General features: G+C 47.5%; 1 protein-coding gene across 3 annotated transcripts; it reads right to left on the bottom strand.

The window, feature by feature from the left end:
• Positions 1,391–13,472, bottom strand: LOC102170459 (primary amine oxidase, lung isozyme-like). Of its 3 annotated transcripts, none has more exons than XM_018065154.1 (4): positions 11,236–13,472; positions 5,415–5,700; positions 2,730–2,859; positions 1,391–2,459 (listed from the first exon to the last, which is right to left on the bottom strand). In XM_018065154.1, the coding sequence occupies exons 1-4, from the start codon at positions 12,119–12,121 to the stop codon at positions 2,109–2,111; spliced, it is 1,653 nt and encodes a 550-aa protein (XP_017920643.1). In that variant the 5' UTR covers positions 12,122–13,472; the 3' UTR covers positions 1,391–2,108. The 3 variants fall into 3 exon arrangements, with proteins under 3 accessions (XP_017920643.1, XP_017920642.1, XP_017920644.1); XM_018065153.1 differs by having other exon boundaries at positions 10,525–13,471; XM_018065155.1 differs by lacking the exon at positions 11,236–13,472 and adding an exon at positions 5,979–6,717.

Here is a 14,147-nt window from a genome sequence, read left to right as displayed (position 1 = left end):
TCCTGCGCCTACACTCCTTTCTGGAAAATGTCCCAGTTCTTATTTATGTCCATCCGAAGTCCATGGCCAGGGAGGGGCAGCCAGGATGTGAGGCCCTGGCGGCTGTTGCTTGACTAGGTGGGACTGTCCCCACTGGGACACCTCCGTATGCCTGAGGCATCCTCAGCGCAGGGACAGAGGAGGACTCTAAAGCTGAGGAAATGGGGAGGTGAGGATTTTGGAACCTGTGGCAGCAGGGACTTCCCTTAGAACAGCAGAGGGAAATACCACAGAGTGGAAACAAGTAACAAGGGGAGGGGGAGGAGAAAGAGAAGAAAGGAGAGAGAAGGAGGGAGCTAGGCAGGGTGACAGGGAGTTGAAGGAAGCACCTTATAAGACCTGGGACACAGGCCTGTGGGGACCCTGTCCTGGGGCTCCAGAGATAAAGTGGTCTGTAGACGCCTCACCTTCATATTAAAGACCCAGTCAGTACAGAAGAGGAGATTTACCCAGTCAGCAAAGACCCAAGAAAGCTTCTGTAGGTACTTAACGTAACTGAACTGTACATTTAAAAATGGCCCAGTGAGGGCTTCCCTGGTGGCTCACTGGTAAAGAATCTGCCTGCCGATGTAGGAGACATGGGTTCGATCCCTGGTGCGTGGAAGATCCCACATGCTGCGGGCGACTAAGGCTATAGGCCACAATGATTAAGCCTGTGCTCTAGAGCCTGGGAGCCACAACTACCCAGCCCATGTGCTGCAGCTACTGAAGCCTGTGCGCCCTACGGCCCATGCTCTGCAACAAGAGAGGGGCCCCCGCTCGCGACAGCTAGAGAAAAACCAGTGCGGCAACAAAGATCCAGCACAGCCAAAAATAAACAAATGAATGATAAAAAAATTTTAGTGGCCAAATGGTACATTTTATGATGTGTGTAAGTATGTTGCATAAAAGCTGAAGTAAAAGTTTTATGCTATGTCATATCAAAAAAATGAAAGGAAAGGGTACAGTTTCTTTAGAAAAGTGCCTGGTAATTCCTCAAAAGGGTAAACACAGAATTACCATTTGTTGTTCAGCCGCCCAGTCGTGTCTGACTCTTTGCGACCCCATGGATTGCAGCACACCAGGCTTCCCTGTCCTTTGCTAGCTCCTGGCGTCTGCGCAGACTCATGTCCATTGAGCCATCCAACCATCTCATCCTCTGTCACTGCCTTGTCCTCTTGCCCACAATCTTTCCCAGCATCAGGGCCTTTTCCAATGAGTTGACTGTTTGCATCAAGTGGCCAAAGTATTGGAGCTTCAGCTTCAGTCCTTCCAATGAATATTCAGGGTTGATGTCCTTTACCATATGACCTAGCAATTCCATTCCCTGGTATACACCCAGGAGAAATGAAGGCATTCACTCACATGAAAATTGTACACAATAGCAGCATTATCCATGTTCAGAGCAGCATTATCCATCATAACCAAAAAGTGGAAACATAGTATGGTCTATTCATATAATGGAATATTGTTTGGCCATAAAGTAATGTACTGACTCACGCTACAGCATGGATGTCCCTCAGAAATGCTACACTGAGGGAAAGAAGCCAACCACAAAAGACCACTCATTGCCTGAATCTATTATGTGAAATTTCCAGGATCTAGGCACATTTGTCGTGACAGAAAGGTTTAGTGGTTATGTAGAATTGGGAAGGGGTTGGAGGCAAATAGAAAGTATAGTTAACACAATTTGGAGTTTATTTGTGGGGTGATGAAAATGTTCTAGAATTAGATAGTAGTCATGGTTATGCAACTTTATGAATATATTAAAACCCATTAAATTGTACATGTTAAAAGCATGAACTTCATGGTATATGAATCATATCTTATTTAAAGAATAAGATTTTTAAAAACTTAAAAAAAATAGCCTTCTGGGGAAAGTATAGCCATGACTCCAGAATCCTTGCTGGCAATTCCTTTCCTTTCTGTGACAGGAACCCAGCAGGTTGGGATCCACAGAACTGAGAAGCTCCTGTCTCAGGCATCACAGATTCAGGATGCTCCCAGCAGGGAGAGGAGGCAAGGAAGGATGATGGGAAAGAGAGGACCTCGGGGTGTGAGGAGGGAGAAGAGGGCACAGGCTCCCCAGCTCAGTGCCCATCCCCTCCTGTCTCCACACTCCCTGGCTCTGGGGCCCCAGCCACATTCCCCATTCCAAGAATCACCTGGTTGTGGGAGAAGCCCCCATGGGAGAAGGTAGGGAGGTCAGGGACACAGGCAGGAGCCTGGGACAGGCAAGCCAAGGAGTTGACCTCACAGGACCCAGCATCCTGGTCTTCCCGAAAGTAGATGGAGTCAGCAGAATCCATGGAGGGCTCCTGGTCAAAGAAGTTGTAGGGTCGCAAGAAGAAGCCCACACCATTCCCCACTGTCACCGTGTTGGGAATGTCCTCTGCATGTGGGATGTGCAGGAAACCGACTGTCACCCAGGCCACCAAGTCCTAGTGGGGGAAGAAAGAGGATCATGAGGTCAGGTACTGCTAAGAACACCTCTGCCTCCCACAGTGGCCTCATATGGAAGGACTGAGCTCATCAGCCAGGAAAAATGTGAAATCATAACACTTTCTCCCTTCAGTTCAGTTCAGTTCAGTTCATTTCACTTAGTGAGTCCTAAAGACCCCTGGAGGATTCTGACTTGGAAGAAAGTGAGGAGGCTCGTGCTTGCTCCCTCCTCCTCCTCCCTCACCCCCACAGGCCCCCTCTCAACTCACTTGCCCAGCAATGGTCTCATTGTTGATGAAGTCACTGAAGTCCAGGGTGGGGCTCCAGGGGTCATTCAAATTATAGATGCTGGTGCTGCTGGGCTCCCCCTCCTTCCGCTGGGTCACGGCCAGCTGGTACCTGCAGGGGGTTTGGATTAGACCCACAAGATCATCGACCCATCCTGCTGCCTGAAGCTGCACTGAGGAGAGGACATTAACGGGAAAGGAGCATAAAGGTCTTAGGGTGTCCAGCCTCGTTCTCGTCCTCTGTCCACTTCCCACCCTCTCTCACAAGGTTCCTGCATGTGTTCAATATCACGTATCTCAAACATCTACTGGAGAAGGCAATGGCACCCCACTCCAGTACTTTTGCCTGATGATTCCCATGGACGGAGGAACCTGGTAGCCTGCAGTCCATGGGGTCGCTAAGAGTCAGACACAACTGAGCGAATTAACTTTCACTTTTCCGTTTCATGCACTGGAGAAGGCAATGGCAACCCAGTCCAGTGTTCTTGCCTGGAGAATCCCAGGGACAGGGGAGCCTGGTGGGCTGCCGTCTATGGGGTCGCACAGAGTCGGACACGACTGAAGCGACTTAGCAGCAGCAGCAGCAGCAGACATCTACTAGCCCTTCGTTCAGACTTCAGGTGGGACTGTGGCTCATGCCTCCATGCACATGGGACTCTGGACCTGCATGCATAGGCACAGACATGGCCTGATTCCCATCTTAGGTCAATTTCAGTATCTCACGTACCTGGATTTTAGGGAGGACTCCCTCAGAACTGTGCTCCTTTCTTCCTCTTTTCTTCCCTCCTTCAACCTTTTTTTTTGGTATTGGGGTACAGTCAATTAACAATGTTGTGATAGTCTCAGGTGAACAGCAAAGGGACTCTGCCATACAGATTCATGTGTCCATTCTCCCCCAAACTCCCCTCCCATTCAGGTTGCCACATAACATTGAGCAGACTTCTTTGTGCTACATAGTAGGATATCATTGGTTATCCATTTTATTTTTTTTTTATTTTTGGCTGCACAGGGTCTTTGCTGCTGTGAGCTCAGGCTTTTTCTAGTTGCAGGGAGTGGGGACTAGTCTTCATTGTGGAGTGTGGGCTCTAGGCATGAGGGCTTCAGTAGTGGCGGCTCAGAGGTCTGGAGTGCTGGCTCAGTAGTTGTGGTAAACGGGCTCAGTAGCCCTGCAGCATGTGGGAATCTTAGCTTCCTGACCAGGGATCGAGCCCATGTCCCCTGCATTGGCAGGTGGATTCTTAGCCACTGGACCACCAGGGAAGCCCAGTTTTAAGTATAGCTGCGTGTATATGTCGATCCCAAACTCCCCAACTATCCCTTCCCCTCACCCTTCCTTCCTGGCCACCATAAGTTTGTTCTCTAAATCTGTCAGTCTGTTTCTGTTTCGTAAAGAAGTTTATTTGTATAATTTTTTTTTTTTTTAGATTTCGAATATAAGGCATGTCATACGATATTTCTCCTTCTCTATCTGACTTGCTTCACTTGGTATGACAATCTCTAGGTTCTTTCATGTTGCTGCAAATGTCCTCCACCCTACCAATGTCCCTACCCCCATTTTATTGAGAGAGAAGTGACCACTGGTGGTTAAATTTCATACATTTTACGTTAGGGTGTTCCTCCAAGGAACTTAAAGATATTTGATTCAACTAGGTTGAGCATACTCCTTAAACTCTTATTTTATGTGGCTGGGTTTCAGCTGACCTTCTCCTTCTGAGGAGCTGAAGCCATCACGTCTTTTAATGGCTGCGTAATATTTCATTGCGTATATGTACCATATGTGCTTTATCCATTCCTCTGTCGATGGACATTTAGGCTGTTTTCACGTCTTGGCTGTAAACAGTGCTGTAGAGAGAGCTTCAAAGAGTGCTTCAGTGAACACTGGATACTTTTAGGACACGTGTATACATGAACACATGTACACTTTTAGATCATGTTTTTCTCTGGGTATATGCCCAGAGTGGGATTGCAGGATTCTATGGTAGTTCTATTTTTCAGTGTTTAAGGAATGTCCATACTATGTTCTCCATAGTGGCTGTACCAATTTACATTTCCACAAGTAGTATAGGGGGTGTTCTCTTCTCATCACACCCTCTCCAGCATTTGTTTACGGACTTTTTAATAACTATTTTGACTCAATCTTTTTTTATAAGGTTTTTTTTTTTTATGTGGACCATTTTCTAAAAGTCTATTGAATTTGTTATAATCTTGCTTCTGTTTCATGTTTTGGCTTTTTGGCTGTAAGAAATACGGGATCTTATCTCCCTGACCATGGATCAAACCCGCACCCCCTACACTGGAAGGTGAAGTCTTAACCACTAGACTGCCAGGGAAGTCTCTCCTCTCCAACCTTGATTATGAACATTTTAAACATACCGAAAACTTGAAAGAGTAGTATAGTGAACACCCACATACCCACCTCATAGATTCTACTGATGCCTTAAACATTTTTTCACATTTGATTCAGTATCTTTCCATTCATCCACTCACCCAGTAGGCTTCAATTTGAGCAGCCTAACATTGTGGTTGTAGGAATGCATGTGTGTGAAAATGTGTGGTTATGAGTGTATACACACACCCATGGGAGGTGGGGAACCTGGGTTCCCAGCAACACGTAGCCTTTTGTACCATCCACCTCCCCCAGTGCCTGCCTTACATCCCATCACTCACCTTGCCCAGCTGAAGGCTCTCTCCATGGAGCTGTTCTGGGGCAGTGGCTCCCCAGCAAAGCTGACCGTCTGGATGCGGTAGCCCCGAGGGTGCCCCCACTTGTTGCTCTGCTTGCTGGCCAGGTACAGGTAGCGAGGGGAGGCCCCTCCCAGGGGGAAGGCGGCCTGCTCCTCGGTCTCCAGCTGCTTCCGGGTCACCTGCAGCCTCTGTATCTGGTGCTCGGGGCTCCAGGGTATCGCCGTGGGGACAAAAGCCATGTCTTCAGCCCAGACCCAGTTTTTCAGTCCTGCAGGAATGGAATGGGGAGAAGGGAGGAGCGAGAGTTAGTCAGGCAGCTGCCCTTCCTGTCTGGAGTCTGCCTGCTCCTGGCTTCAGAGTAGGAACCAAAGACAAGGCCAGACTGAGTGTGTCCCTTGCTTCCCTCCCCTCTCCCTAGAATGTCCCTGATCCAGACATTTGGAGATTTTTCTTCTGGACATCATCTCTGGTAATAACCCCAGATGCCCTACAACTGAGTTTCCATTGACCTTCTCCTTCTGAGGAGCTGAAGGTAGGGTAGTTTACCTGAGGTTGGAGCAGTCTAGCAGGCGATGTGCAGAGTCAGGTTCTTTCTGACCTGAGGAAAAGGTCTGCATATCATATCTGAAGCTCCATCATTAGAACTGCCTTCTCATGAACATAAACCCAGCAGTAGCTCAATTTACTGAACTTGGAGAAGTTCTACACAGACAGTGTGCTAAGGGCTTTACATGAATTGATGCTTTACTTACACAACAACTCATTTTATGGATGGGACAACTGAGGCTTAGGTGTGCCCCGGTTTGTCACCAAGGGCACGTGGCTAGTTTCATGGTAGTGCCGGAGACCTAGGTCTCAGTCTGGTTCTACACTGACTATACAAGAGTACCCAGAGGAAACCAACATCAAGTGGCTCCAGCACACATGGACAGCAGACACGCAGGCCAGTGGGAAGGAAAGTCAGACCCCAGGCCCAACACTGCTGGAGCTGAGTGGTGTTTCCTATTGTTTGGGGTTTGGCACAGAATTAGGCACAGTATGATGCCTACATATTTGTTTTGAACGAATTTATTGGAGTCCAGCTAGGTTCCACATGAGAAGTCAACTCAAGTGATTCGAGGCCAAGGAACAGTAAACGAAAACACGCCGGAAGCCCCCTCCATACTTTCAAAAGATTAGAGAGAGCAGAGACCGATTCAGCAAAGCCTCAGCTGCCTCTTGTGAATTACCGCTCCTAGTCCACACTTCACATTTTTTGCTTACGTGTGTGTTAGTTGCTCAGCCATTTCTGACTGTTTGTGAGTCCATGGACTGTAGGTCTCCAGGATCCTCTGTCTATGAAATTTTCCAGGCAAGAATACTGGAGTGGGTAAGCATTCCCTTCTCTAGGGGATCTTCCCAACCCAGGGAGCGAACCAGACTCTCCTGCCTTGCAGGCAGATTCTTTACCATCTGAGCCACCGGTGAATCCTTTCTACTTATAGGTGATAACTACAGCCTAAGAGTTCTCTCTTCTGGTACAGGTACACGAGCAAACTCATATGGATAATACTAACAACAATAATAGCTAATACTTTTCCATGCGTATCAGGCACCATTACATGTGCTTTAAGGTTTGCCATAGAGACTTCTCAAGTGGTCCAGTGACTAAGACTCTGAGCTCCCAATGCAGGGGGCCCAGGTTTGATTCCTGGTCAGGGAACTAGATACACATGAATCAACTAAGAACTCGCATGCAACCTGGTGCTGTCAAATAGATAAATAAATACATAAATATTTTTCAGCCTGGATGGCAGGAAGCTTGAGGGAGAATGGATAAAAGTATATGTATGGCTGAGTCCCTTTGCTATCTACCTGAAACTATCACAACACTATTAATCAGTGTTCTAAACACTATTCTCCAATAGAAAAGTTTTTTTTTTTTTTTTTAATGGATTTCCCTGTCCAATTCAGGGGACATGGGTTCAATTCCTAGTCTGGGAAAATTCCATATGCCTCAGGGAAACTAAGCCCTTGCACATCAACTACTGAGTCTGCACTCTAGAGTCTGTGCTCTGCAACAAGAGAAACCACCACAATGAGAAGCCTCTGCCCTGCAGCTAGAGAAACCCCACACACAGCAACAAAGACACAGCAGTAGAATGCCTTTCACTGGGGTTTCTCTGATACGGTCTCATGATTAGATTGAGCTTGTGTTTTTGTTTTCATGGAGTTTCTTGAGTAAGAAAACCTCAGAAATGACATTACACCCTTCTCAGAGCATTGTATCATGGGGTACATCATGTCCTTATGTCTTATCACCACTGATGGGGGACTCAAGCAGTTGGTTAAGGTGGTATTTTCCAGCTACCTCCTTTGCAAAAGTTACTGGGAGTTGGTGATGGACAGGGAGGCCTGGCGTGCTGCGATTCATGGGGTCACAAAGAGTTGGACACAACTGAGCGACTGAACTGAACTGAAAGTTATTTCAGGGACTTCCCTGGTGGTCCAGTGGTTAAGAATTCATCTTCCACTGCAGAGGATGCAGGTTTGAGCCCTGGTCAAGGAGCTAAAATTTGACATGCCCTGGGGCATCTAAGCCCAAGAGCCACAACTAGCTGAGCCCTCACGTTCTAGAGCCTGTTCTCCACAACAAGAGAAGCCCGTGAGCCGCAACTAGAGAAAGCCCAACCATGATGACGAAGAGACCATGCTCTGCAATGAAGGCCCAGCTCAGCCAAAACCAAAAGTTATTTCAAAAGAAAAAATGTTTTCAAACAGTCATTAATCCTCACAACAATCTTATGAGAAATGCACTGTTAAACCATTTTTACACTTGAGTAAGCTGAGATACAAAGAGGATAAGCGTAAAAATCTTTCTCTCAGGGTGTGGAGAAAAGGGAACCTTCTTACATTGTTAGTAGGAATGTAAATTGGTGCAGCCACCAAGGAGAACAGTACGGAGGTTCCTCAGAAAAGTAAAGATAGAGTTGCCATGTGATCCAGAAATTCCACTTCTGGGCCTGGGAGAAAACTGTAATTCAAAAAAATATATGCACCCCAAAGTTCATAGCCACTGTATTTATGATAGCCCAGACCTAGAAGCAACCTAAGTGCAACAACTGATGCTCAGATTAAGAAGATGTGAGATATACATATACACAGTAGAAGTGGCTAGTGACTACCATATTGAACAGAATAAAAGAATAGAAAAAAGCATTTCCCAACAAATGCTGGAGAGGGTGTGGAGAAAAGGGAGCCCTCCTACACTAAAACCTAAAAATAGAGTTACTATATGATTCAGCAATCCCACTCCTGGGCATATATTCAGACAAAACTATAATTTGAAAAGATACATGTACCCCTATATTCATAGCAGCAGTATTTACAATAGTCAACACATGGAAACAACCTAACTGTCCATTGACAGGTGAATGGATAAAGATGATGTAATACATATACACAATGGAATATTACTGAGCCATAAAAAAGAACAAATGAGAGTCAGCTGAACTGAAGTGGATGAACCTATAGCCCGTTACACAGAGTAAAGTAAGTCAGAACAAGAAAACCAAATATTGTATATTAACACATATATATCAAATCTAGAAAAATGGTAGTGGTGAACCTATTTGCAGGGCAGGAATGGAGACATAAACAGAGAGAACTGACTTGCGGACACAGCGAGGGAAGGAGAGGGTGGGACGATTCAGAGGGCAGCATTGAAATACTTTGTGTAAAATAACTAGTGGGAAGTTCCTATATAATGTGGGGAGCTCAGCCAGGTGCTCTGTGATGACCTAGAGGGGTGGGATGGGAAAGAGTGGGAGGGAGACTCACGAGGGAGGGGTTATATATATGTATACACACACACACGCTTATGGCTGATTCACATTGTTGAACAGCAGAAACTAACACAACATTGTTAAGAAATTATCTTCCAATTTAAAAATTTCAAAAATAATAAAATGCAGCACAAATTGACGTATCTATGAAACAGAAACAGATTTACAGCTATAGAAACAGATTTGTGGTTGCTGTGGGGGAGGGACGATTGGGAGTTTGAGGTTAGCAGATATTAACTACTGTATATAGAATGGATAAACAACAAAGACAGCACAGAGAGCTGTATTCAATATCCTGAGATAAACCATAATGGAAAATAATATGAAAAAAAATATGTATGTATAACTGAATCACTTTGCTGCATAACAGAAATTAACACAACATCATAAATCAACTAAACTTCAATTTAAAAAAAAAAAGGTTGCTCTCACATTTGCCAGGAGCTCTTCATGTGGTCCCTACTGTACCTCCATTATAACCTAAGCCTCCTGAGAGCAGAGATATGGTTTCTTTTGTTAAACTGTTTTAGTGCAGTGCTTGGCACAAATATGCATTCAGTAAACATTTGTTGTTTGCATAAGTGTGATATGTTGTTATGTGAGAAATTATAACTTAGAAAATATATGTACCTTATGATCAAAAATTTTCAGTAAAAATCTATACCAGTATATCTTACCATGGGTCTTCCCAGGTGGCTCAGTAGTAAAGAATCCACCTGCCAATGCAGTATACGTGGGTTCCATCCCTGGGTTGGGAAGACCCCCTGGAGAAGGAAATGCAACCCACCCCAGTACTCTTGCCTGGGAAATCCCATGGACAGAGGAGCCTGGTGGGCTACTGTCCATGGGGTCGCAGAGTTGGTCACGACTGAGCAACTAAACCACCACTCTATAGTATCCTACATAGAACACACCGTGATATATTCTAGAACTGCAGGTGCCCAGTTTGAAAAAGGAAAGAATTATTTTTTTTAAGCATGAAGGAATAACTATCTAAAGTTGAAAATCTCTGAGGAGTTCGATGACTTTCATATTTATTCATATACTTTTACATCTTTAATGTTTCAAAGAGATTTTTCTTCTCTTTGGCCTCCCAGCAAGCAGGATATTAGTACCCTGACCAGGGATGGAACCCTGCCTCCTGCAGTGGAAATGTAGAGTCTAACCCACTGGACAACCAAGGAATTGGCACAATGAAAACTTTTAAATCTAGGCTTAAGACTTCAGACTCTTGTATTGGAATCGCTGTCTCTGCCAGCACGTCTTACCTCCCACGTCCAGATCCACCTTGTAGTGGGCACTGTGGGTGTGGATGGTGCCCAGTGTGTTCTCCCGAACCTGGTTTCCGTATCTTCGGGCATCACCAAAGAGAAACACTGAGCCGATGTAGCCCGTGGCATGGAATTTGACTTCTATGGCCCCATTGGGGTGGAAGATCATATCCCACACATAGTCATAGTTGAGCATCGTGGACACAGACCTGAAGACCAGCACTGTCTCCACAACGCCCCCAAAATAGTGGGAAAGAAAATCTGAGTGGTGTCGCCTTAGGGGCAGGCCCTTGTTCTGCTCAAACACACAAAAGGCGTCTCGTAGTGTCTTGGGGGCTTGGGACTCCAGAAGGAAATGCCAGTCCACGTAGGTAGCCAGATAGGGACAGTCCACCCCTCGGCTCAGTGGTGTGGAAAAGTACCCCAAACCAAAGTTGGCATCTGCATATCGGCCTCTCAAGGCAGAAGGAGAATTTCCACCATAGATGGCCAAGGCCTCCTGGACACTAACTTCATACGCAATTCTCTCCCCTTGGAAGCGGATGTCGAAGATCCTAGGACCATTGAAACCTCCAAGGCCAAAGGAGAAAGTCCACAATGAGGAGGAAACTCGATTGCCCTGGATCTTGAAGCGGGGCCCCTGAGGATGGAACTGCAGAGGGGGAGTTGGACCCGGGGGCACCTGGGACTTCAGGGACCAGGACCCACCTGTGCCATTGTTTGGGATCACCACCACATTCACCTGGCCAGCCTCAAACTGCTCCTCCAGCTGGGCCAGACTCTCATAGTAGCGACCTTGAAAGAACACCTTCTGGATGGTCCATTGGGCAGGGTCCAGAGCCTTATGGTCTACCAGAAGCTCCAACCCCACGGGGTGCAGGAAGAACCCAGCCCCAGAAATGTTGTAGTAGAGGCCAAACCACGTGGCCCTGTCCCCTGACTGCACGCCACGGGGAGCTGAGTTCATGGTCACCAGGTTCCCTCCTCCTTGTCTGTAGGAGCAGCAGTGGTGGAGGACACCTGCAGCCTGGGGCAGCTCTCTGTTGAAGATCATCTGGTCTATGTCCAGGTACTCTCGCAGAAGCACGGGGCGTCGGTAGTAGGGCAGGGGGCCCCCATGACGCTCCACGGTCACATCCCGCATGTAGGAGGGCTGGGGCAGCGGCCCCACCACCAGCTCAGTCACATTGGGCTGGGGTTGTCCGCCAAAGAAGACGATGGCCAGTGCCTCCCGGGCAGGTGGGGGGCTCCCCCTGTCCAGGTGGGCCAGGGCTGCCTCCTTGGGGGGCAGCTGCAGCTCTACTGAGAAGACACAGTTGTCTGAGGGTCGGGCCTGGGCTGCATCCACCAGGTCTGGCCCCAGCTTCTGGGTCAGGAAGCTCATCACAGTCGTCAGCTCTTCTTGGCTCAGGTCTGCAAATAGCTGGCTGTGGTCAGGGTATGTCCAGGGCTGGACACTGGGGGATCCGGAGGGGCAGCGGGGAGGCAGGCTGGGATGACATTGCTTCCCAAATCCCTCCTCATTCCCAGCACCACCTTCCTCCCTACCTATCACCAGAGGAGTCCACAAGGACAGAAAAATGAAGATGAACATCTCTAAAACTCCTGGTTGTCCTCAGCCTCTTCAATCGGAATGCAGAATGCAAGATAGACAGACAGACAGGACCTGGGTACTCAATGCCTCTTTCAGTCTCTGGAGGTTCCTGGCTCTGGGTGGTCCTTCTGGGCAGTGGCATGATGGGTAAATTCAAGACAAGCAGCCAAGGAGAAGGGATTGGCAGGGAGTGGAGGTTGGGTGCAGGCAATGGTCAAACCAGGCTTGGGAGGTGGGACTGAGGTAGAAACCTGGACTTTAAGTGGTGCACGTCAGCCTCTGTCTTCCTGTTCCAAATCAAACACTCAGGTTCAAGGTTGGGGCACAAAGTGGAGGAGGGCTGGGTTTGTGAGACACAGCTGGAGGGAGGAGAGGAAGATGTGACGGGGGAGCAGAAAGGGACTGTCCTTGGGCTTCTCTCCTGGCTGCAAGGCAAACACACCTGAGCACAACCCTCCAGCAGGATTCGCTCCTTCCTTCCTCTAGTCTGGGAAGCCCTCATCACTGTCTTCTGCTTCCCCATCACCAGAATCCTACAGGCACCCACAGGAACCTGGAGAATCATGCTGAGAACACAAAGCGCCAGGGAGGAGCTGGGGAACTGAAGGGCTGAGCCAGTTCAACATATTGGAGGCCCTGAGCTCCCTGAGTCACTGGAGGGAAACATTTGGGGGATGGAACCAGTAACAATCTAGAGGGAGTTGGGAGCTGCAGTGTAAGAAAGACCGTCTCTCTATCTCAGTGGATCATCACAGGTCAGGGTGCCTGGAACCCTGGCTGTGAACTTGCATCCTGGGCCAAGTTATAAATGCATCCAGCCATCACGGGCCCCTCTCTCCCAACAGGTCTTTCTCCCTGTTCTTCAGAACCTAGCTTCTCTCCAGCTCACGGACTCATCTCCATCCACTGTTGACCCAGCAGGGAACCTGGGCTTGGAGCAGGACAGAAAGGAGCAGAAGCTTCTGTGCTGTGTGAGCCCCCTGGATGTGACTCCCTCAGGCCAGAAGCTGAGCAGCATCTAAAATCTGTTTCCTGTCCTTCACCTCCCAGCCTTGCCTGGGCTTCCAGCAGGTGGAAGTCACCCCTCCCCATTGCTTCTCATTCCCCCTCCTTGAAGAGAGACAGACAGAGAGTGAGCCATAGACAGTCAAAGAGAGACTGACTGAGGTTTAACATTTTTCTTGTACATATGCAGACAAGAGGAGGCAAAGGGATCACCAGAGGCCACACCCATTTTTCTGGGTTCAACCACTTGAGAAAATTGAGCCCCCAAGCCCATGTCTCAACTCATTTTAGCTTTCCCTACCCTACTGCTAAGTCACTTCAGTCGTGTCTGACTCCGTGCGATCCCATAGACAGCGGCCCACCAAGCTCCGCCGTCCCTGGGATTCTCCAGGCAAGAACACTGGAGTGGGTTGCCATTTCCTTCTCCAATGCAGGAAAGTGAAAATTGAAAGTGAAGTTGCTCAGTCGTGTCCGACTCTTCGCGACCCTATGGACTGCAGCCCACCAGGCTCCTCCATCCATGGGATTTTCCAGGCAAGAGTACTGGAGTGGGGTGCCATTCCCTATCCTACCCCTTCCTGAAACACAAGTTAGTTTAAAGAACAGAGTCAAATCTTGTTGGGCCTATTTATTATTTGAATAATAATAAATGAATATTAATACAGTCATATGGTTCAAAATTCAAAATTTTCGAAACTGTTTATACTACTAAACCTCCCATCGCCTCCCATCTGAGTCCCCACCTCCTGGTTCCTTTCCACAGCAACAACCAGTGTTACCCATGTCTTCTGAATACACATTTCTAAGATATGAAAATATGTATTTATGTGATCCTTCCCTGTAAAACACAAGTGGAGGTGTCCTATACACACTTCTGTGCTTTTTCTTGTTCACTGGATTATGATTCCCTATAAAGAGATATAATTACTTTTACAGCTGCATAGTTATTGCTTTTCAAGAGTGTATCAGGATTTATTTAATCAGTCTTCTAGGGACAAGAGTTCTACTGCTTCCCATCTCT

This window comes from Capra hircus, chromosome 19, assembly GCF_001704415.2.
Source record: "Capra hircus breed San Clemente chromosome 19, ASM170441v1, whole genome shotgun sequence".
Lineage (NCBI taxonomy): Eukaryota > Metazoa > Chordata > Mammalia > Artiodactyla > Bovidae > Capra > Capra hircus.
Note: the sequence above shows the minus strand (reverse complement) of the source record. Positions and strands in the feature narration are given on the sequence as shown.